This window comes from Leuresthes tenuis, unplaced genomic scaffold (genome assembly GCF_036924035.1).
Source record: "Leuresthes tenuis unplaced genomic scaffold, fLeuTen1.0.hap1 SCAF_16, whole genome shotgun sequence".
NCBI classification, from domain to species: Eukaryota; Metazoa; Chordata; class Actinopteri; order Atheriniformes; family Atherinopsidae; genus Leuresthes; species Leuresthes tenuis.
Window position 1 is genome coordinate 30,740,873 of NW_027325370.1, and position 25,554 is coordinate 30,766,426.

Below are 25,554 nucleotides of genomic sequence, written 5' to 3' on the forward strand. Positions count from 1 at the left end.
CTGATAGTTATGCAGGAACTGTGAAGGACTGTCACTATCCTTCAAACATTCTTTCTCCAATTTAGCTGGATCCATGCGTGAAGGGTACTTCTCTCGCAGGGCCCGCCACACTTCTGGTCGTATCAGGTCGAAAGTTATAGCATCATATTTGTGTGTGATAGCCAACCTGGTATATCCAGCCATCCTGAATACTTCTGTGGTGGCTGCCTGTCCTGCTGTCTTTATCAGTAGTGCCTTGATGTCGCCACCCGCCAGCTTAAGTCCTCCAGTGAGTTCTTCAAGCTTCTCGATCCATTTGTCAGCTCCGTCTGTCAAAGGAGTTAGTTTACTTGCAAGTGTCATCATATCCATAAATGACCATGGCACATACCTGAAGTTGTTATTGGGTCCTTTGGCCAGCAGCGGGTGCATTCCAGAGGAGGGTTGTCGCTGTGAGTTCTGCTGAGGTATTCGTTTGGAGCTGCGTAACTCCCTCCTCTCCCTTTTGTTTCCTGTCTCCATCAGTAAGTCAAGATCATAAGTTGTTTCTTTGGCCTTAGAGCGTGGGGGTGGCGAACATTCTTTGCCGCACGCTTGCTGACTTGTCAGGTTCTCACGTTCCTCTTCGTATTCCCCGTCTTCATCTTCTTCGTCTCCTGATGTGTCTAACTCTTCATCTTCATCCTGTGAGTCCCCGGCTTCACCTTTGCCAATCGAATGTTCTGATCCCTCTTCCTTTTCCTGTCCTTCTGACCTTTCCAGTATTGGCCCGGTCGCACCCTGTTGACTCTCTGTTATTAGTTGTTCAACCATTGCTTGGTCTTTTTCTTCTTCCAACATTGTTTTCTTTTTCCATTTGCCCCCATCCTTCCCAGATCCTGTTTTCTTAGGTTCTGCCACTACATCTACCTCCCTCTGTGTCTTGTGTGTCGTTTTCTTATGTGTTCCCTCATCTGCATGCCGATGAGATGATGATTCACTTGCCTCCCTATGCCTGCATGGCCTATTTTCTGAGTAGTGACGAGATGATGATGAGGCACCTGCCTCCCTATGTCTGGGTGGCCTATCTTCTTCTTCTTCCTCTTCCTCGTTTACTGTAATCTTTATTGTTCCTGTAATTACTCCCCCTGCTCTGTTCTGCTCTAGCTGCACAAATTGTCCCACTCTACCAGGGTTGTAAGGTGATGGTCTGGGGCCTGTTTTTTTATTTAACATGGGGTTTCTGCTGGCTTCTACTCTAAAATACTGTAGGATGTCTCTCTGCTCAGCATTCTTCTGTTTTTTCTTCATGTGTGTCACATCATACCTTTTGTCTTTATTTCTTAATTCTTCCTCCACCTCATCACAGCACCTTGGATTAAAACTGCCTTCTAGAGGCCATCGATTTTTACCAGATGTCATCCTGTGCCAACTCTTAATACATTTGAGAATTTTGCGTCCGTTTGTTGGATGAGTAACCATGACTAAATTTGCAGGTGTTATCTCATTTTTCTGTTTACTTTTGTTAGCTCCCATGTTTTATGGTAGTTCACAGCAGTCCTCGGGGTAGTGTGGTTACTTATTATCTTGTCTTTTATTACACCTGTTTTCTTGCCCACTGCCCCCACTCTATTCAATGCAGAGCTGATATGTGCACTTTGGTATTTCCCAATTTTTGTTACACTTTTTGTCACTCTACTAATAATTATTTTAACTTTTTTATGCTTAATTGAAATTTCTTTAGAGATGATATCATCTATCGTGTGTCAATCGTTACACTACAATGTTTCTAGTGATCATATCTTATTTATTTATGCTTATGCACTATGCTTACAACATAGACACCCTTTCACCTATATCATACGCCTGGTTTGCACTTTTAACAACTATTCCAATTATACTTTAACTTTTGTTAATTTATTACACATTAACAATAACATAAGTACATTTTACAACACTTCTTTTGAAAAATATCAATCCTTTTGTTAACTGCAAGTCTATTCCTTCAACAGTTACTTTACTGTTTTTCTACAGTTTTTCCCTGCCTTGGACCACCCCTCGAGAAGGCACGGTGGTTGACGTTTCCACAGGCGGTACTTTATCCTTATGCTTTACCTTAGCATTTTAGTCATCAATACAATTATTTAATCAACAACATAGACAAAAAACACGATTGTCCTTCAAAGTTTCAACTCAGCTTCTTGTTGCTTTCTTTACTGACTTACTGCGACCTTCTTGATCAGACAGTCAATGGGGCTGTCTGATTAAACCTTCCTTCTTCTCCCTTCATATACCTTACCAGCACATAACTTACAACTCCAAGACCTGTAAGTGACATAACAGCCCACAAACAAATCAATAGGTTAAATATGCATTGTTGGAGCTTATCCATTCCACACTTGTCGTATTTTCACACAATCATTCACACGTGGACCGATCACCAGCTGTTATTCTAATCGTACTAGGTTGTTTAGGATAGTGTATTAGTACCTTCTGACCACTGGAGCTTAGGTGGAGGCTGGATCCCCATGAATTTGGAAAAATAAAGGAATTGGTATCTCACCTGTTCTTGGTGGATATGTGGGCCCTTTGGGGTTCCTGGCCTCCAACCAGCGCCCGTGGCCTTCCGGTGTCGTCACTTCCTCCTGGAAAGCTGGCTCGCCAATTGTTGTGACTTTTTTGGAGTTCAATTTACCTATTATGCTATACTCAGTAGTTAAAGATGAGAAGTCACGAAGTATCAAAGATGAGACAGATTCAGCTGGTTCGCGGTCCAATGATGGTTTATTGCAGAGTTACAATTCAACTATACATGAGAAGTAGCCCAGGCTAAGTCTGAAATCTCTTCTGAAGGTTCCCCTCTTTTATACAAGTTGGGCCTGCGGATGCTCCTCCCCGGGCCCCTCCTTTCGTATGGCGTGTTTTCCCTAATCTTCCACCGTTATGTCTTAATTACTTAGTTTACCTGTGGCAGAGCCCTTTGTCCTGTCTTTTTTAAAACCTTTATTCATGTAATAGTCCTTCCCACTACTCCTGACCTCCCCTCTACATCCATATCTCCTGTTTACTATCTTGATAACATATACATTTTATTACTGCTTGACGTGGCCATACCTTGGTACCTTTCATGGCATTAATGCATGATTCGACACTACACAGTGTGAACCTTTGGTACTTTCCATGATGTTAATGCCTGATTCGACATTACACAGAGCTAAACTTTGGTACTTTCCATGGCCTCATTATGTGTTTTTTCCAGCTTTAACTTGCGTAAGCATTTCTTCATATTCTATTACTTTAAGGGCCCGGTGAACTTACACCACATGACCACCTAGTAAACCTGTAGACACAAATTTTGTGCTTTTGATTTAGTGATCGGAGGACATCCTAATTCAGACAATTTAGTTTAGAATGACCAATGTGCAGAAATTTCACATATCCTGATACAAGAGGTTTTCTGCTCACCTTGTGTTTTAAGCGCCTTGAATTGTCTGCAGAAGGGTCCCCTCCAACCAACTCCGGAAGTCCTCGATCGGACACGGTCTCAGAGTCAGCCAATCCGGGTCACGGCACCAATTGTTAGCCCGAATTTTTCATTGGAAGCCCAAGAATAAGCTGTAGAAATCGTTTATTAAAAAGTATTTATTAGTGGTCACAAGTAGAGTATATTGCAGCGCTGGAATCGGAGTGTCAGAGCTCCCGCAGGAAATCCATCAGGCCGAGCCCCGTTATCCGGAAACAAGTCATATTTATATTAAGCTTTATCTCACAGAAGTTGTATTCACACTTGTCAGAGTATAATTGGCCAGTTTTGAGTGGCATGATCAGGCCAGCTGCTGTCCTTGTTGTGTTCTTTGGATGTGATAAACAATGTGTGTGTATGTGTGAGTGCTGTTTTAGGTGTCTAATGTACCAGACCTATCTGCCCTAATAGAGATGTTTTGTCCGACCCAGTTGTTTATGTCATTCTAAGGTCTGACCGGTGTGACCGGGTGGTTTGTTTGTTGTTGTTTGTTTGTTTGTTTGTAGAGGTCCTCCGGGGTGGGGTGGGGCGGGGTGGGTACCTTCTGGGGGTACAGTAGCTCCCGGAATATGGTCGCTGCAGGCCCCGAGCCTGGTGGACATCAGGCCCTCCTGCCCTGTGTTGGGTCCCAGGTAGCGGGGGTGCCTATTGCAGCTATTGGGGGGTGGTTGCAGTGAGTGGCATCTGGTGGGCAGGGCTCTTTGGGTATGTAGGCTGCCCAGAGGGCCGCGCTCCCAGTTCTACAAGTTCGGGTTTGGGTCACACTTCATCAACTGGATAAGGATATTATATAGCTCCCCAAATGCAAGTGTCACGACAAATGATCAAACTTCTACATGCTTCATTCTGCAGAGAGGTACAAGACAGGGTTGCCCACTTTCTCCCTCGCTTTTTGCTATTTTCATCTAACCTTTAGCAGCTGCTATCAGACAAGATAGAAATATTAAAGGCATCCAACCCCAAAATATTGAGCATAAAATAAGTCTTTATGCTGATGATGTATCACTTTTCCTCCAGAACTCACAGACGTCTCTCACTCACACGATCACACTCATAAATAGATTCTCAGCACTTTCTGACTACTCTATCAATTGGTCTAAGACCACAGTTCTGCCCATTAACTGTAGGGTCCAGAATATACCTGCGATCACTTTACAGTCAGGAAATATTAGATATTTAGGCATAAACATTTCCTCCAGGCTCTCAGAGCTAACAAAGCTAAATTATGTGCAATTATTAAAGAGGATGATCTCTCTCGTTGGAAGTCCTTACCTATATCACTTATGGGGAGAGTTACAACCATTAAAATGATGATACTACCAAAAGTTAACTATTTGTTCTCAATGATCCCCATAAAACCATCTGCTACTTGGTTTAAGTCACTAGATTCATGCATCTCCAAATTTCTGTGGAAAAAAAACCCCACCACGTATTAGTTTAAAAACGCTACAGAAAACCAAGGAAAGTGGTGGATTAGATTTACCTAATTTTCAGCACTATTCCTTAGCCAATAGGTTACAGTATATATCAAAATGGTTTAAACCTAGCCCAATAGATGAACCATGGATAAATATAGAACAAGCATTATGTGATAATCTGGAAATCTCTGACCTGCCACTTATTAGTCAAAACGTAAAAAATCACAAATGTTTTAAAAGCATTAACATCAGCACCTCTCTGACAGCCTGGTGGGAATTTCTTAAAATAACAAAGTCTTCACTTGTCCCCTGTCTCTGGTCCCCGCTGATTAGCTTCATCACATAGTGGTGGTGGGTTGCTGTCCCGTCACTCTGGGCAGTTGGGTGTGTGCTGGGGGGGGGGCTGTGTGGCTTCGGGCGTCTGGTGGTCTCTCGGGTCGTGGGGGGGACTGTGTGTCGGGCTTGGAGGGCAGTTTTGGGGGCTTGCGGGTGGGGCTGTCTTACGGTGTGGGGCGGGGCCTTGGGGTGGTGGCTGCTGGCTCTGTACCGGGTGGCCGGGCCGCTGGCGTGGGTGGTGGTGCTGGGCCTGGGCCCTGGTGGCTGGGCGCTGCCTTGCGCCCGGGGGGGCTGGGTTGCCCTGGACATGCCACAGTGTGGGTGGGTTGGTGCAGGTCCTGGTGCCAGGCTTGTTGCTCTGGGACCTCCAGGGTGTCCGCAGGTGGTTGACCGGGTGGTTTGTTTGTTGTTGTTTCTTTGTTTGTTTGTAGAGGTCCTTCGGGACAAAGCAGCAGTTAAAATGAGGATGCCATCGACATCTGTGACTCACATTTGATGTGGTGACACACACACAGCAAACAGCAGCATCCCACGTAGTCTTCTGGATCTCCTGTGTCCCCCGTGTACCCTGACTCCTCTATTTTTATGATGCCGACTAGCCTCTCGTCCAATGACAGCTGGGATGGGCTTCAGCCCCCCTGCGACCACGAAACTAGGTGGATGTATAAGTCTAATCTTTTGCTTACCGTGAGTTCGTAGTAATTAAGTACTTTGATTCCACCCTCATTAGTGATAAGCAACATGAAATATATGATTGTAGATCATGTTTTTCAATCGTGCAGTCACCTGAGAATACTTTTGTTTTTGATTTTCTTTGAGTTTATGAGTTCACCATATTTCTGAAGTATCCCAAAAACTGCCTTTGGAAGTGTTGTCATTTCCAGTTGCTGCTGTAGGTCCTGCATACACTGCACAGTCAGAAGGGGAGGATAAAACGTAGTTCATGCTTCGCTGTCATTTCAACGGCGTAGCTATGTCGGCATGGACCCCAACGCCGTAGCCTGACGTGCACCTCCAAAAAATTCTAACTACACGTCGAGTTCACGTGGACCGCAAGGGCTGTGATTGGTCCGCTCAGAACGTAATTTCTGGCAGTTGCTTTTTCCGGTCTTAATGGCTGTTCCCAGCGAAGAAGCTTGTTAAATCGGCCCATTGACATTTGAAAGTATCGAAAGTCCATTTGTTCATCCAGGTCCCTCAGTGAGTGAACCAGTGTTGTAAATTCACCCGTTCACTGCCTCGACCAGTCGTACAGACCACCTCCGCAAATGTGTGTTGCCTGCGCTTCAACATTTGCAATATAAGCATTTGTTCTTCAATGTTGATGAGCTCCAACTGCAAATACAGCTGCTGCACCTCGGTTGCTGTTGTTTACTGTTGTTAACTGTAACCGGAAGAAAAAGGAAGGATTGGCTATAACCTGAAACCACACAAACATACAGCCACACCCCTACCGGCATGGTGAATTGCAGAGCAAAGTGATCCCTCGATGCAGAACTTTGAATGCTCAATGACAACGGTGTCGACGTCACGCAGAAGCATAAACTCGGTTTAAGGGAGGGCGTATTCGATTGATCTGCAACCACTAGATGCCACTAAATCTTTCACACTGTTTTTTTTGTTAGTGCATATACGGTTGCCATAGTTTTCTTTGCTCATGTTTTTATTAAAGACAGTTGCTACAAAACTTCATTGTGCTGACTTTCTTTTACTTTTCAATTTCTTGTATTTTACAAAATAACCAATAACCGTATTACAAATAATTGTAGTTGATACATCATTCACAGTTATGCAATAAAATATACATTTATACAACATAAGAAAAGGACAATTACAAGTGAGATCACAGTGGTAGGACTTGTTTGGCTGTGGGTGACCATGTCTGGAATTTTTCTAATTTGATCCCATCTACTTTGGTACGGAAGAGTTCAAACATCCTGCCCACACAGAGTAGAAACGTTTTCAGGACCCCCAGGTCAGACAAAAAAGGGAACCTGTCGTGCATGAAGCTGAAAAAGTGCTTATCCACTTTCATACTGAACTAACAAAACAGTTAAAAGAGAAATCCCTTTGGGAAACAGGGTTGTATTTAACACACAGACATCCTATCTAACTTTCACTCAGAAAGCATAGCAACATATCCATGATCAGAAGTTTTTTTTTAGAACTTTTAATTAAATAATGTAACTGTGTTTAACTCATCGACTGCAAATGTGAAAAAAAACAACTAAAAAATTTCAACTCTGAGCAAGCAGTGAGGAGCTCCCATAGTGTGGTTCAAACATGGACCACACACACACACACACTTCTTCATTAAAAATAGAGAGGACGTATTTAAGTGAGGTTGTTCCTGTTCTCTGTGTATGCAAATGATTCCCAAATATGAAGAGGAAAAAACACGTGGTCATAAAACACACAAACACACACAAAAGAAAACAAACAAAAAAATTCCAACTAATACATATAAGATGTGGAAGAAAAGATCCAACGGTTACAAGCTTTCTGTGTCTAGCAGAATAACTTCCCACAGCTAAATAATTCACAGAAAAGTTCCTTCTTTTCAGTTGCCACAGCTCATGCCAGAATCAACTTATTTAGCATGTATATCCAAAAAATATCCACCCCCAAAAACTAAAATGTTTCGACTGTTCCAGAATGATCTGATCTTTAACTTTGATGGTTTTTTTTATGGTCAGAAATAAGGCCCACATGTTTCTGAGGGCCCATTTAAGACTTTTCAGAGGTATTCAACCACAGCTACCACAGTAAGCTGCTGTAACTATGGGCTCACCTTTCTATGATAGACTCTGAAAAACTACACAACAATGAGCATACTTGGTTTTCCTTAAAGAATATAAATTTGAAGAACTAGATTTTCCAACAAAAACACATGAGTTTGTTACACTAGGTGTGTGTAAATTACAGTATAGTGTGTTTGTGAACATACTTTGTAAAAAACATTTACAACCATTGTTAAAATACTGCCACACATAGTATGACAAAACAGTACATCCAATACATGTAAAGAAACATCTTAATGAATTCTTGAGGTAAAAAGAGAATATGAATAAATCTGTGAGAAGAGTTCCGAAATGTGGAAGCACCGTTTTTAAACTACAGTCACAAAAACAAAACCTACACAAGTTGTGTGACCAGTTTGACACAGAGCACATGTGCAGAATGTGACACATCTAATATGTTCAAATTTAAACATGCACACATTGAATATTGTACCAGCAAAGCAATTCAGTGCATCTCTTCAAACATCAGCTTGGGACGGCATGGTGCAGCTTGATGAACACGCACAGGAGGGAGGCGCCACATTAGCAGACTACTGTTTCATTATGAATGAAATGTCACAACCTTCATTTCAAGTTTTGTTTTTATTTTTTGGTTGTCATCAGCTGAGTTTTCAAAGAGTGGAATGTGCTGCTATCATAAAAAGGAGTGATGACTTAACTAAGTACACTCTGAGTTTTAAAAAAAGACATTTACAAACCAGATCAAGTCAAACAGAACACCAACAACGAGTGGCTAAATGTGTTTTGTGCTTGTACAGAGGGAGGATGAGGTTAAACATGCCAAATGTCCTGAGAACAGAGAGAATCACTCAGCTATCACGCTCCCAGAGGAAGGATTCAGTTCTGTCAAATATAAATTGTCACAGTTGCATAACATTTCTAAAAATAACTCTTAAACAAAAATTCACAGTTTTAAAAACCAACAAAGCAGAACTCTGAGAGCACTCTGGTCCTGTTTCCTGTAACCACAGTCCATGCCGGTGCATGGGGAATATGTACAGGTGGTCAGGGTGGAGACAAAGGACCCATCTTATACGTGGCAGCAGGAAGCGAAGAGTGTGTTCTCACCCATAGTTTATACAGCTTGAATGGTCAGTCACCAAGGCTTGTCTTATTGAAGCAAAAGGTGGAAGCAGAGTCTTGTGTGTTAAGTTGACCATGGCGCCCCCCAAAATGTACATTTCAACCTGAAGTTCAGGGGTTTCATAAAGCTAACAAGACTCTGTCTTCATCCTTTTTTTCAGGGGACTATAATTCATTCGTGATAAACTTCTGACAGACACAACATTTTGATGGGACTTAACAGGTCACAAACATCGTAACAGAGCTTGAATTTTGTCTTGTGATTGATTCATTTTTTTTCTAAAATCATTAAACATCTATTAAAGCTGGGTCAGTTAGTCAGTGGGCAAAACGTCCCTGAATAACTTTCAGCAATTTGTAATTCAGGTGATCAGAAAGAAAATGAGATCTTTGCTCATCATGTTGGCTTCAGCATCTACAAAGTTCAGAATAGAGCTCCTCCTAATCTGACCGGAGGAGTTTAGAGGGAAGGGGAGTAGCTGCTGGAGCTACACGAGCAGGGATTTATTTTCATTTAATTCTTTCCTTATCAAATACTGCTTTTTGGAGGGGAATCATGTGTCGTGAGCCATTTTCACACATTCACTACAGCCCTGAAAGATTTTCTAGAGGAGTACCATGTGAGAATACAAATGCCTGCAACATTTGCTCCTGGATGCTTGCTGAGATTCTCCGGTCACTTATCCTTTTTTAATTGAAAAATGCCTGTGTGTGTGCTGATAACAGCTGCTGCTTCATATCTTTTCTACAGACCTGTATATTGTTTTCCACTCGCTGACTAATATCGCGGATGCATCCAAACACGTCATGTTGATATTAACACAAAAAAAGGTCATCATTAGTGATAGGTAGAGAACCACCTACCATCTTCAAAATGCTCTAAAAAAACACCGTGACTGTCCATCTCTTGCTGTGAAGTGCATGTGTGAACTATCACTGTGGAGGAATTCCAGGCTTAATTCTTAACAAAGTCTCCTGACATTATCCTGTATGCATGAGAATGGTACTACCACAGAGGAACCACAGCCCCCACAGCTGTATCCCCTGATGACAGCAGCCTCTCCAAGCAGGACAATGTGCTTTGCCATGCTGCTAAAACTCACTGGGAAAACTTTGAAGAACATGACAGAACCCAAACTTCTCAGGTCATAATGCAAAAACCATCCAGAGGAGGCACAGGAGCAAGGCCTCACACTGCAGCCCACAAAACGGTCATAACTACAAAGAAACTTACAGTCTGCTGTAAATCTGCCGGTCATCAGTGGCCCCAACATGACGTTTGGTTTAATTACGTTATTGGTTAGACCCGGTGGTGTGGTGGTTAGCACCGTTCCCTCACAGGAGGGTTCCAGGTGCAAATCTCGGCTGGGGCCTTTCTGTGTAGAGTTGGCATGTTCTCCCCGTGTATGCATGGGTTCTCTCCGGGTACTCTGACGTTCCCACCATCCAAAAACATGCATGTCAGCTTCATTGGGGACTCTAAACTGTCCCTAGGAGTGAGTGTGAGCGTGCATGGTTGTGTGTCTGTGTTGCCCTGTGATGGACTGGCGGCCTGTACTCTCGCCTCTTGCCCAATGACAGCTGGGATAGGCTCCAGCCCCCCTGTGACCCTAGATTGGGTTAAGCAGGTATAGAAAATGGATGGATGGATGGATTTGTAGACCCTCACAAAGTGAACAAAAACAGACATATGACAGAGCAAGCAGTGAGGGACAGGTGACATTTATAAATCGATGTGCTCTGACAGCACCATGTTCAGCAAGGCCAATTATGCTGAATTCTACTGTGCTGTTTTGATTTGCTTTATTAATTTTTATTTGCATGACAATGTGCAAGTCTTATTCATAAAATCTGAAGGAGGCATATCAGGCCCTTTTTTTAAAACAGTGTGTCACAAGGCCAGCTCTGAGAGTGATGTAACCTGGAGGTAATACCACATTAAGTAGACTTGAACGGAGTACGGAGTAATCAAAACAAAATAGTGGGCTGTTATGATCTGCTACAACATCAATCCTCCGAGCATGACCGTTTCCTGAACATACAGCAGCTGCAAGAAAATTATCAAACATCTTTGCTGTGCTGCAGACTGATGGAACCCTCTGGGGAGTTTGAAGGGAGGGTGGACCTGAGGTTGGACTGAAGTCACAGTCTGTGAGGAAATCATCAGCCTTCCTTAGACGTTCAGGAGAATGCAGGGTTGGTGGCTGCTGGGCCTCCTACAGTCAACAGGGCCGGTGTACTCCTGGTCTATGAGATTACACCTCCACTGAGGTGATCTGATTCATCTGTGCCCTCATGGACTGAATGCTGTTCAGGATCTTCTTCTGGTGGCCAGCCAGTGTTACTCCCAACCGAAGTATGTCCCTAAAGAGAAACCATCTGTTAGTCCCTTCTCAGTGTTCCACAAGTCTGTTTTCTGGATGCCAAATCCTAATCTAAATGCAACGCAGTCTCACCAGAACGTGAATGGCTGCATTGGCCAACAGCGAAAATGTTGCCATGTCACAGCAAAAGCATGAAAAGGAGAAATGAACCTTTGATCGTGTCTTTAAATGCTTTAGAGGATTGTGATATGTCTATACTTTGCATAAAGTAAATGTGTCAAAGAAGTAATATTCATCGTTTAAATTCCCCAAAACACTGGGAGGAAGGTAGAAAGGGAAGACTGGGGGCATTATTCTGTCACCTAAGATGCCCATCTGACCCAAAATGCTCAAAAGTTTTTTTATTTCTCTACTTCAGCATCACTCTCCAGTGATTAGGTTCACATTTTAAAAATTCATGGTTAAGATTAGATTTAAATAAATAACTCAGAATATAGAATATAGTATGGCATTAGGTATGAAGTTACAGAAAACAAATGTGGGCTATTTACAAGGTGCCCTAAACCAGTCTGCATGTTTCGTTGCATGTTTAGTGGAGCCACAGTTGAAGTTGACTGGGCCATTTTAGACCACTGTCTTTGTCCCAGTATACAAGCACAAGAGGGGAATCAACTTAAAGACTAAGTATGTTCAACTTCACTGTAATCGGTGGCCATTTGCCCCCTGTTGGCTTGTAAGTACTGAGCTTTTTCCAGCTGACCCGTTTAGTCACAGACTGACAGACATTTTAACCGACAGTTCATCGCTACCATGTAGAGACATCTTTACACCTCTGTATGCTTTATTTTCTATGCAAATGAGTTATACGTTATGCCTTGTGACTGTTCTCTGTGCTTACTGGTTTCTTCTGTGTATTAACTTCTGTTATTCCAAGTAAAAGTCCCGGGGCAGGAACTGTGATGCACGGTCACAGCTTCTTGGCCAGTTTGAGTCCCACTGATTTTATACACGTAGGACTAATTTGACTTATAGTTGATGTGTAGGTATTTTCTGCTAAAACACAAATATAAACACAGTCTTCTCTGCAAATAAGAAATAGAAGCAAAATGACCACTTCTTAATGTTACATCTATGTCATAACTATATATTTATGTAAGTATGATTTCAAAGTAACAGATTTTTAAAAAAAGTTATTCACAGTAAAAGACCTGACATAAATGCCTTAAATACAATTATGTCATATTACAAATGATTCCTAATGAAAACCCTGTGTCTTATCTTCCAACTTATTAAACTGCACTGACACTGACGCACCGATTGTGGAAGATAACAACATTCTGCTGTTATCATCCTGTCAGGGGTTCTGGTATCACTATCAGCTAAAGATGGATCTCTACTTAGATATTTGTTTTCTATTACAGACTGGGACCCAGTTATTAGGTTAGCTCTAATAATTAGCAGTGATCATGATGATGAGCCACACCACAAAACCCTTCACTGTGGGATGTGTCTGGTTCACAACATAGATATATCAGAAATATCTATCATACTCCATGGCCATTTGAGACACCACATCGAAGCTGGTGAAGCCCTCATTAGTGAAATTCTCCTTGTACTGGCCCATCTTAATGGCATCCAGCCAGTCATCCACAGTGCTGAAAGAGGAGAAGTCTGGAGTACTGCGATCTAGCAGAGGTAAGTGAACACTGGTGGACAGAAAAAAGACAGATGAGGTATTTATCAGCCTGTGAGATGGTTGATTCATGAAGGTTATGGCTCAGTCACAAAGTGAAGTAAGGAGAGCCTGTCTGCCATACCTTGATGACTGTGGTGTCATGGCTTTCAGGCTGTTGGGGTTGCGGATCATCTTATCCAGGGTGCTGACAATCTGGCTGAATTTGGGCCGATTGTTTCGGTCTTTCTGCCAGCAGTCAAGCATCAGCTGATGCAATGCGCTGGGACAGTCCATCGGGGGTGGTAACCTGTAGTCTTGCTCGATGGCATTGATTACCTACAAAAATGTATATAAAAACAAGTGCAGATTCCATTCAGTTCAGAGGAACTCTCATACGATATGACACAGAATGAAAGCCACTGTTTGACAGCTGACATTTGACATAACTTAGTCAGTACATCTGAATTCAGTCAGAACTTTAGAGTCTGGGATCCTGTAAAAGATCCTTGTTAGAGTTGACTCAGTGTAGTTCAAAAGTAGGAAGTTGTCAGAACTCTGACATCTTTACTTCTGACAGAGCAAGGAAAGCAGTTTTTTATCATTTAATCAAACCTGATTTATCATTGCCTAAGGAGCTGGATAATAATGTGGATTATTTAGTGTTTTTCTCCTACTTTCAGTCCTTGGTCTACGCTTCAAATAATATGACAAATACATATTAACAAAAATCGATGAGTTCTTACATGTAGATACCTCGACTGTATATTATTATGGGTGCCCAATGCCAAAGGCAGGGCACACATATTACTATTGCTCATACTTATTATTCTCCCGCTTCCGTCACGTTTTTCGGCGCGCTACTCGTCCCGCAGCGAAGATCCGACTAAAATAAAAAATACATGGCTGCGTGCGCGCCGATCGGGAGAGGTGTGCTATTACTTTTCTCTCTCATTACTCGACCGGAATAGCGGATAAATGGGAAAAAGCGGGCAAATTGTCAATGGGAAAATGAATGGAGAAGGCCTTAACGAGGCAGTTTGTGAGCTTGGCCTCACAGATTTCTCACAAATCCCCTCTGAGCGAAGAGAGGGAACATTCCATCCCATTATAAAACGGCCTAGCCCTGAAATCAGTCGGAAAAATAATTTTAAAACTGCCATAATAAAGGAGCCACGGGGGGTAGAAGAATAAAAATGACACCGCTGGCTTCCCCCGTCCCTTCTGGCGCTCACGGTGAAAGAATTATTCCGATACGACTTCTACTTTTCGAACAGCGAGCGTTTTTATCCAGATTTCTGCCTCAATATGAAAACCCCATGATTTTAAGGGGACAAAGTGAGGTGCCGATTTGTCAGTGGGCACGTGCAGCTGTTGCCCACAGCAACTAATGAGGAGGCCAGACTCAACGAGCCCCAAACTGTCCTATTTTAGAGGGCAGTAACTCAGCCATACGGTATCACAGAGACATCATTCAAACTTTAAAATGTTCACAAGACATTCAGCTATTATCTGATTATACAGCTTTTTCAAATATTAAGCCAATTCTGAAATATGACAGTTTAAAAAAACATGAACATTTTTGCTCCCTCTTGATTTTTATGAATGAGAAGATTAGAGTGGCAGACTGATCATTTTAACTTTTTCTGATATTCAAACAAATGCCTCTAACTTTCATGCTGTTTAACTCAGACAAACAAATTATACCTTAAAATGTAGGTACACTTGTCCTCTTTCAGCTGATGTAACTACTAAATAGCTCACATTTACAGAATTTCAGCTATGAGCCTTGAAGCGACAGAAACCTTTCAATTTCTCTCACTAACTCCAATGGAAATTTGGTGGAACGCCAGAGACAGGTTCAACTGTGTTCAACTCGCTGCCGTTTAAATTTTATTCACTCCATTGAAATAAAACCTACATTGCCGCGTTCCTCCAAGCCTTCTGCTTCTTACGGTCTTCAAATTATTTTCCTCGCTCTTCCGGTTTTCTCACAGGAGGTCATAGTATCCAAAATGCAATTTCTGCAGGTTATACAGGGAGAGAGCTGCAGCTGTTGACAAACATTGCTATCACTGATGACATCACTCTTCCACTCCCTGCTGTATATTACACTGAAGCTATTTTAACTATTAATCACTTGATTTCTGATAAATTTCCACTAGATTCAGCTTTTTGAGCATGTTCAACTAATCCATTCAGCTACTTTTCTGCCTTCTTAAAGCTCCAGCTCCTTTCAAAAAGACATTTCAGGCCTTTTGAAACAACATGGCGGCCCTTATTGTAAAAGCTTTATGCCAGCCTGTGGTCACTCATGTTTTCCATTATTCAGAACATATTAACAGGGTCATGCCAGCCCCTGATGAGACAAATGCGCGCGATAGCGCGCACTAACTCATGTTTTCCATTAATCTGAACAGATTAATAGGTTCAGGCCAGACCCTGATGAGACAAATGCGCGCGATAGCGCGCACTAACTCTTGTTTTTCATTAATCTGAACAGATTAATAGGTTCAGGCCAGACCCTGACGAGACAAATGCGCGCGATAGCGCGCACTAACTCATGTTTTTCATTAATCTGAACAGATTAATAGGTTCAGGCCAGACCCTGATGAGACAAATGCGCGCGACAGCGCGCACTAACTCATAAATTTCCATTAATCTGAACAGATTAACAGGTTCATGCCAGCTGCTGAGAAGACAAATGCGCGCGATAGCACGCACTAACTCATGTTTCCATTACTTTCAACACATCAGTTGTGATAATAGGTTCATGCCAGCCGCTGACTCATATGTTTTCCATTATTCTGAACAGATCAACTGGGCCTTATGTGTCGAAAGCAGGCAGATTTCACCAGAACAACCCTGTCCTCCTCTGTCTCTCTCTGGCTCAGGCCTTTTGTGTGGTTAACCTCACTCATGCTGTATAAAGCAGGCAGATTTCACCAGAACAAGCCAAAATCTCATTTTTCAGACTGGATTTGAAATATCTGGCAACTAGTAGCTCTCAGCTCTCATCTGTGTGTCTGTGTGGACGGGCAGAAGATGGGCAGCAGCTGGGCACCCATCAAAATTTCTTCAGAAATTTTCTAGTTTAAGTTATTCCATCATTTTACTAAAATTTTTATTTCAGTTTGATTTTTTATTACACTCATTTTTAACATTTCTAAATCATGTTTAGCATAATTACAAATGACACAATTTACTCTTTTGATTTTAAGTTCAGTTCATACAATTTAATAAGATATTCACTGAATATTTTAATGAAGAAGAAAAATGGAAAATTGTAAAAAAAAAAGGAGAAAAAAAGGAACTGATTTGATGAGCCATTCGCAGATTCCATGTATACTTAGACTTGATCTTTGAGACAAGTTTTCAGTGTGATCACATCATGGAATTGTGCAGTCTGGTTCATCTGAAACCTCAGCTGAGTTAGTACTAATAATAAGTATTAGTGAAGTGGGACCACTGTAGGTACCGGTGGCAGCAGGTGGTTTAAGACGAGTAAGAAGTATAAAACAGTGAAACTATAAATAACTGTAAATAAGCTCCAGGTGTAACCCACTCATCAAACACGCCAGCTCATGACCTCTCTATCAGTGGCTGTTGACAGAGCCTCACTCACATCTTGATTGCTCATGTCCCAGTAGGGCCTTTCTCCATATGACATCACCTCCCACATGACTATGCCATAGCTCCAGCAGTCACTGGATGAGGTGAACTTCCGATACTGAATGGCTTCTGGAGCTGTCCACCGAATGGGGATCTTCCCTCCCTTGGAAAAAAGGATAGGAAAATTTGAGTGGCAGAGAAATTCTCAATGTTCTTTTGCGTGTGTCACGTTTTAGGTTTTGATTCATGTCTTGTCTCGTCATTTCCTGTTTTATTTTGAAATCACTAATTTCCTCTCGTTTCAGGTATCTTGCCCTTCCTCCTGTGTCAAGTGTCTGATTGTCTTCTCTGATCCCAAAGTGTTTCCAACCTGTTCCCCTTGGTTCCTCATGTGTTCAGATAGTCTGTGTCTCCCTGGTCTTGTGCCAGTGTGTTGTAACTCGTCATGTTCCTCACTCTAGCGTCCTTGTCTCGAATCTAAGAGCCTGTAGTTGAGCGGGCCTCCTACAGTGCTATCTTTATTTGTAATTTATTCCTTAGATGTAGTTTAGCCACGGTAAGTTTTCATAGTCTGTTTTGTTCCTCTGTTTTTGGAGTGATTTTGATTTGCTCATATTTCATAGAAACCTCCGTTAGAGGAGTGTTGTGTCGATTAAGAATTTAAGTTTCATAGTTCCTCCTATAGTGGAGTGATTTTGTGTTTGAGTTTCAGTATATCCTGTCTGCCTCCGTTAAAGGAGAGCTTGGTGATAATTCACTTTGATAGTGCCTCCCTTCGTGGAGTTTTTTTTGTTCTGTAGCGTTTGCGCCCTGTTTCTCAGGTGAGGTCTGTTTCAGTCCGCCTCATTAGGAGAGCGTGAAAGTTTATTTTGTAATCGCTCATAGCCTGTTCTGTTTTCCTCTTGGCGTGGAGAGTTTTTCATAGCTGCACTCCCCTTCAAACATCGTTACTGAGGGGAGCGTCTCAGGATTTTCACAGCCCCTTGCTTTTGCTCTGGCTGGAGATCCTCAACTTGTTCATTCCAAATAAAACTTCTTGCCTTGAAATCGACCCTGCATTTGTGTCCTGTGGTCCGTGACAGCGTGTCCTGCTTTTCTCCATTTGCTCAATCAACTGAATTTTAAAATGTAATTCATGGCACACTTAAAACTTAATTGGTTTACATTTCTTTAGTTTGGTGCTTGCAGTCTATGATGAGGACTTACCAGAGCACTTGTGTATGTGGGGTCTGAAGTATCATCCTCAAGGAAGCGTGACAGGCCAAAATCAGACACTTTACACACCAGGTTGCTGTTGACAAGGATGTTCCTCGCTGCCAAGTCTCGATGGACGAAGCTCATGTCACACAGGTATTTCATTCCTGCTGCAATGCCACGCAGCATTCCCACCAGCTGGATCACTGTGAACTGCCCATCATTTTGCTTTGAAGAAAAATCATCAAGTTAGTGACACTACCAGAGAGGACACGAGGTCGTGTCCTCGGTACTTTTAAAATGTTTTTCTATTTGAAGAGCCAAGAGTAGCGCAACTGTTTAATAAAACAGTGGCTCAGTTTGGGCATACATGTTGTCATCAACAACATGCACTGTCGCTATGGTAACGACCACACACAAGTCTGACGTTGATGTTGGTACCGTTAGTGAGTCAGTCAGTCTCACCAGTCACTGGAAGAGGAGCACATCAAGCTAAAAATGTAGGTGGAGAGCAGTTTAAGTGGTAGATGACTGAGAAAAAAAAAGCATTTTAATGTGGAGATATTTTTATTGCAGCCCAGCGTACTGCTCAGATAGAAGGAAACATGAATCAAAGTTTAATTTTGGTTAACTCCGTCAGTACCAGTCTTCAATCAATTTCCACTGGTTGAGTCAACATTCACTTTGCGATTGAAATGTCAGCGACGTCTTCGATTGAAAATGAAACGTTTATTCAGTGTTGATTTCTCAGTGTTGGATGCTGAACCTGTTCTATATTTCTGCTGGATGCCGGAGCACAACGCAGCAACACGGCACAGAGCAGGACAGGAAGTCGTGCGCAGAAACAAAATAAAACACCCGGTTAATTTTCAAAATAATAATAATAAATCATTTTCTGTGGTAACTTGCCCTTACTTCATGAGTCACCATAATGTCCTTCAAAAAGCCTCAGAATGCCATGCAATATGATAGTATAATAGGGCTTGGGTATCTATTTTGAATACTGAAGGGAATATGAAGCATTTGCATATATTATCCCTCTGTACCAGGACAGTTAATTATTTTTTATTCCTAATCCATGACTTGATGAAATTCATTCTCCAGTTTTACATTGTAACTCATTTGCAAATCATTTGGGATGAGGCTGATGTTCTCTGATAACAAAGAAAACAAATAAGCCTAAAAGTCATTATGATGTTGTTTTTGTTCCTTTAAGACTCTGAAAATGGACAGATTTAAATAATGGAATTAAAAAAACTTCCAGGGGAGCATACCCCTGAACTCACCTAGAAGTTCTGACTCATGACCTCAGTATTTTTGGGCCCTGCTTACGGCCCTGGACACTACACTAGATCACCAGTGTGTCCTTGCTGGCTTCCTCGCGTGTTTCTATCCTGTTTTATGCTTTCAGCATCTCTGCTTTATTCCATCCTTTTGATTCAATTAGATTTTCATCTTCTCTTTATTGTATTTAAATCATATTGCCTCAAAGTTTGAGAGTGTAATAATTGTTTTCACTTGTTTTTTAATCTAGAGAGTTGATCTGCATTAGTCAGTAACTACAATGATGCTATTTTATACTAATAATTTATCGATAAAACTATTTCAGATAATAAAGTATTGTATGGTGTACTCCACTTTTAGGCAATAAAAACTAGCAACAGCTGGCTTTAGATTATGGAATTAATCAGAAAGGAGTGCACTGCCAAATGAAATGCAAGTAAGTGTATACATAGGAGAACATCTCCCCCTACGTAGGAGAAGAGGCTGGCTGGTGGGAAAAATAGAGCAGGACGTCTGCTCTGGTGTATGGATGAAAGATTTAGCATAACTTCCTGACTCCGTAGACCCCTAGATGTCTTTATGATTTTTTTAAAAGCCATCTAGAACAAGTATTAGTGTTAGTACAGATGTACAGTAGGTAGGTTTGTGATCACTGACAGGCCATGCTTTTCATCAAGTAATGCTTAGCTACACCTTGACTGCCAGTTGATGAGGCAGCTTGGATATGGAAAGAGTGACTGCAAACAAGTGGGGAAGGACTGGGCATGGTGAAGAGCTGCCAAGCTGCGAGGGTGGCTAGAAGTAGTGGTCTCAGTGATGCCAAACTCAATCACTTTAAATGATTGTGTCAAAAGGAGAAGCTGTTAGAAAATGTCCTCTTTTGACAAGGTGTTAGTTTAGCAAGAACATTTAACATCCAAAAGGAGCCAGTTTGAGAATGAACAAGGCAGTCTTCAAATGCTCCATGTTAAGTTTTACCAGATTATATTGAAATACTCATTTTAACACTCAGAAATATGTGCAACTCATAAAAACAGGCAGGGCAAGGACTGCAAGGCAGCCCTCAGGGTGTACTGGATGGAGCCAAAGTTTTGGGGATGCAGTCACAGCTGTTTTGTTTTGCTTTGTTCTTAACTCAAAGTCTGTCCTGTGCTTTGCTTTGGGGGCTTGCATTACCCTGAGGAACGAGTCAAGGGATCCATTCTCCATGAACTCTGTAATGATCATCACAGGGCTACTCTTGGTCACAACTCCCTCCAGATGGATGATGTTGGGGTGGTCAAACTGGCCCATGATGGATGCCTCACTCAGGAAGTCCCGCCTCTGCCGCTCAGTGTAGCCTGCCTTCAGCGTCTTAATGGCTACAAGTATCTCTCTTTTTCCAGGCTGCCTGAGGTTTCCACTGCATACCTCCCCAAACTCACCTACCACAAAGACAAGAGTAGTCAGCCAAATAAAAAATGACAATGTAACTCAACTATTGATACAATCAGTTCAACTAAATCTAATTTAATTCAGTTTTATTTCTATAATACACATCTCAGGAGACTCAACACAGTCTTATGACAAATTGCATAATTAATACACTGGTCAAGACAACAAAACACAGCACACAATAAATGTTGGAAAATATGACACTAAGTTTTCCAACTGCGATGCAGCTTCGATGGCACGTTGACATGTGATGGCCCTGATGTGCCGACACTGACTCGTGACTGTAATTCACTTCAATTCAATTTTATTTATATCGCGCAAAATTATAACCAACGGCATCTAAAGGCACTTCAATTCAGTAGTCTTTCACATTTTCATTAGTTACTCAAAATATATGGTTATGGATTAAAAAGTGCACGGTGGTGTGGTGGTTCAACGTATTCTCATGAAAGGGTTCGTATGGAAACGTATGAAAAGCTATGTACAGATTTTCGTGCATTATCCTATGAAAATCCAATGACAGGAGCGACCAGTGCACGTGCACAGTTCCCTGCAGTGAAAAATGGCTTCCATTCGTTTCAGCTATTGAACATGCCCCTTTCCGTCAGTGAAACAGAGTGGCAGGAATCATGTCTAAATTAGCATATTCTTATGTTTTCATAACATAGCTTTTCTAAAGACATAAATGTACATGTTGGGGTTACACTTTTTTAGTTGAAGAATGTGCAGATATATGTTTTTTAAACCCTAATTTCACAACCCTGACCCTAACCCGGAAGCACGATATAAAAACTACAATTTGTACTAAATGGCCGTACACAGTGGTGGGCAGCGCCATATGTTTTGTAGTTCGAATGTGTTTCTTCTAATATGTGAAATTGTGGCCAGGAAACTTTCAGACTTATTACAGGTTTTGGGTTTGGGAAGCACATCTGTTTGGTCAGATTTGATCTCGCTTATAGTTAAAGCTGTCAAATCACATTTTTTCTGGGTTTTGACCCTACTTAGTGGCACCCCCTACAGGGGTCCCACAGATGATGGTAGTATAGGTCAAGAGCTTTCCAAAACTGTTTACATCTAGTCTGTAGCCCATTTTGTTGCTGCTCTGTAAGCCTTCAAAAGTGTCTCAGGTTCAAGGTTCAAAGGTCACCTCTGAGGAGCAGGAGCTGCCCAAAATTTTTATACTGACATATGGTACTCCCTGGGTCAAGACCTGTCCAATGATGTCTTCACTTTTGTCCCACACTAAAGTTTACTTTACATCTTGCTCCAAGGCCCTTTGAGGTGTGGTTTCTCAGACCCTTATTACGTCCAAGCTAGATTAAATAATTCAAACCTGTTTAAGGGGTAGTTAGTGGCCATGTGTTCAAAATATTGACGTCTTTTTAATACACTGTCAGACTTTTAAATTTGGACCAGTTTAGACCCGGTTTTCCCCATAATTTACAGTGAGTTTCATATAATATTTTCTTATGACCTAATATGACCAATTATACCTACTGTATCCCTTTCCCCAAACTTGATGTTTTATGGCCCACAATGGGGTCACTATCAAACTTTGAGACCCACTGATCCGAATGTCTCTACTTTGATAGAAATTTGTATTGCGTTATGATTGGATCCAGTAAAAACCCAGCCTCTTCATAATTAGTAACATTTGTACATAACTGCTCATGATTTTAGAATCATGGTACAAAGTTGATTATTTGATTTAAATTAGGGGTAACTGAGGAAAAAAAAATGTAATTAGAATTATTTAACAATTGAACTGAATCCCTCTTGCTCCAAGTTTTACAGGCAGGCTGTAGCTCCAGATTATGAAGGAACTGCTTATTATTCATCATTGATAGAAGAGAATAAGAACAATCCCAGGTTTCTCTTCAGCACTGTAGCCAGGCTGACAAGGAGTCTGAGCCATGTATTCCTTTAACTCTCAGCAGTGATGATTTCATGAGATTCTTTATCAATAAAATTGTTTCTATCAGAGAGAAGATTAATGGAATCCTTCCCACTATTATCACTGATGTATCATCAAGTATATCAGCTTTAAAAGTATCTTTAGAACCTGATTTGTATTTAGACGACTTCTGCCCAGTTGATCTCTCTGAGCTAACAACAGCAATAGTCTCTTCTAAACCATCAACTTGTATGTTAGACCCAATCCCAACCAGACTGTTCAAGGAGGTTTTTCCCTTAATCAATACTTCCATATTGGATTTGATCAATCAGTCTTTGTTGACAGGATATGTACCTCAGACTTTTAAGGTTGCTGTAATTAAATCTTTACTTAAAAAACCTACTCTTGATTCAGGACACCTGAATTCATGAGTGCCTAAACATTAAACTTTTAATTTTTTTCTTGGTTCTCCAACAAACCGATAGGTTTCCACCGGAGTTTATGGCTGACGCATGTTGTCCAAAACGAAACCAAGAAAGAAGTGTGTCCTCCACGATGATTTATTTTACAGGTTTATTCGCCAAAGTACAAAAAATAAAAAGCATAAGTTTTCCACCGACACTATAACCAATGATACTTATATACACACACTCCAAAACACGTCTTCCACGTTTTTTTAGCATGATATTCACTAAATTATCAACACGGTCAGAAAAACCGTGTGCTCCTGTGACGCTCTTGTGATCCACACAGCCCAGTGCCTAAACACCATGCTTTGATCAGCTACCGTCTTAAAGATACAGGTGCTTACTGTCATCTGCTTCACTGAAACTAATAATGACATTAAACACTGAATTACGAGTGTTTATGTACAAATGATAATTAAATAATAATCATGACTTCAATTAATTTATTTTTAAATGCAATTAAATTATTAAACTGCCATGAAATCCAAATACATTCTCCATAATGAACTGAAATGTACTATGATTTATCATACGGCACCTACATTTGTATTTATATTTGTAAGATTTTATTTATTACATTTATATTATAATTTCAAAGTGTGAAATTATCTATACAAAAGTAATGTATAATTTACTTGGAAACTTTTATTGTATGTGATCACTGAAGTTGGCACAGCGTCCACTGTTTTATTCTACTGTTCAATTATATTGTACTATACGTGACATTTCAGTTATCTGACAGTTATGGCCACAACATTTACTGTGGACTTCTTGTGAGCATCTTTTATTCAGCCCTATTTGTAAAATCTCTTGAACATCAGCAGGTGAGATCAAGCACAAAAGTGTATATTTCCAGGCATTTGTTGCAGCTGTGTGATTGAATGGGAGTGTATGATGGTGAGAGTTTGTTCCCTCTGCACCCTGCTATAGTGAATACAGACTATATTATACATACAGATACATGCAGTAATCATATTAACACAACAAGTAGCCTTGTCTGATACCGTTAATGTGTTGTAAAGAAAACATAGTGATTTCCACGGAGGAATCGCCACCAGACCAAATTTTTCTACAATCCCAACTGTTTGTGTTGCTTGCTCATTTCATTACTTGCTATTGATATATAACTTATCCTGGTCCACAGCCATCAGGACTTTTTACAAGCTCAACACAATTGACTATGTTTTCACTGTTAAATTATGTCCTGTGCAGGGTCGCCGATTAATATTTCTGCTGGTTGGTGCTCACTGTGACTCGTTGCTAATTAGATCAAGATATAGGAGGCTAAACAAAAATCAGTAGGTTGGATTAATGAGAGTGAGTTTGTCACTCCAGCAGCCATGAGTGAGCTGTAGAGAGACAACAGGTGTTATATATATTGTTTGTACTACTTTCTGGTATAGCTGTTGGAGATCTTGGAGATTTTCATGGGAACATGCCTGATTGACAACAGTTTTAACTGAATGGGCCGCTCATGAATTTCACAAGGCTGTGCAGGACAGTTCTTGAGCTCATTGGCCGGCCCGATGGCCACTTCACCCCTGGTATTTACCTTTCCAGCTAGCTTGGAAAGTCCGACCTTTTTCCTGCCTAACATCTGCACTGCTACTGTCCCCAGTCGTTAACACGGTAGAGTTCTCACTGGAAGACGATGTCGGGTCGGTGGATATTTTTGGTATTTTCATGACAAATTTGTCCATTTTGTTGGCTAAATCGACCACTATGCTAGTTTAACAGCAAGTTGCCTTCCAGCCTTTTTGGCTGTTTATCTGACATCACAACGCAATGCGTTAATAGGTAGCTGATTGGTCATTAGCAAATCAGTGACATGTGTAGGCTGCCTGGCACACGTTGGTGATCGGGAATCTCTCCGAAGCACCCACGGAATCGGTGCCTCTGGTCCTGTGTACAGTCTTTGGAAATAACTTCTACACTAATCATTTTATCTTTTAACCACTGGTCAAGGAAATGCAAGTGCAACCAGTTATCTGGAAACACTTGTAGCCATGGATATTGGAACTATTTTCTGAGAGGGGGGCAGGGTTTTTGTTGGGAGGGGCGGGGGAAGCACACTTATCAATGATATGCTTTACCTGCAAATGAAGCAGTTTCTTTGTAACAGCCATGCTTGGCTCAATGTAACATTACCATTAGAGTAAACAGATAGGTAATCACTTAGCAGCCCTGATTCATGGTTATTACATTAAAAATGTGTTTCCAGGTAATCATTTTACCGTTTGATGTTTGGTTTAATGTAACATTACCACGAAATGAAACAGGCCTGAACCATGGTTATTACATAGAAACTACTCTTTTTTATTTTGAGCATATATGGAAATGCCACAAATTCTATATCTAACCTTGCAGAGTGGTTTCGGTAACTTTTTTAAAATGTGTTTTTCCTTTACCTGCACCAATCACTTGCTCTATTTTAACACAGGAAATGTCAATCTCTTTGGCAAACTCTCTGACGGCCTCATTTGGATCTTCATATGTGAAGGGATCAATGTAGATCTTCATCCCTGGTGACACTTCATCGGAGAAAAAAGAA

General features: G+C 41.3%; 1 protein-coding gene across 2 annotated transcripts in view; it reads right to left on the reverse strand.

Annotated features, from left to right (window-relative positions):
• Nucleotides 1–6,934: 6,934 nt before the first annotated feature.
• The window catches only part of LOC140272136 (ephrin type-B receptor 2-like), a 70,816-nt gene continuing 52,196 nt past the window's right edge, over nucleotides 6,935–25,554 (reverse strand). For both annotated transcript variants that reach the window (XM_072367485.1, XM_072367484.1), the window contains exons 10-16: nucleotides 25,412–25,534; nucleotides 20,382–20,629; nucleotides 17,934–18,149; nucleotides 16,741–16,890; nucleotides 13,261–13,454; nucleotides 12,994–13,149; nucleotides 6,935–11,483 (exon numbers count right to left, since the gene is read on the reverse strand). In XM_072367485.1, coding sequence (XP_072223586.1) covers nucleotides 11,375–11,483; nucleotides 12,994–13,149; nucleotides 13,261–13,454; nucleotides 16,741–16,890; nucleotides 17,934–18,149; nucleotides 20,382–20,629; nucleotides 25,412–25,534 — 1,196 coding nt within the window. In that variant the 3' untranslated portion in view covers nucleotides 6,935–11,374. The remainder of the gene's footprint in view (nucleotides 11,484–12,993; nucleotides 13,150–13,260; nucleotides 13,455–16,740; nucleotides 16,891–17,933; nucleotides 18,150–20,381; nucleotides 20,630–25,411; nucleotides 25,535–25,554) is intronic.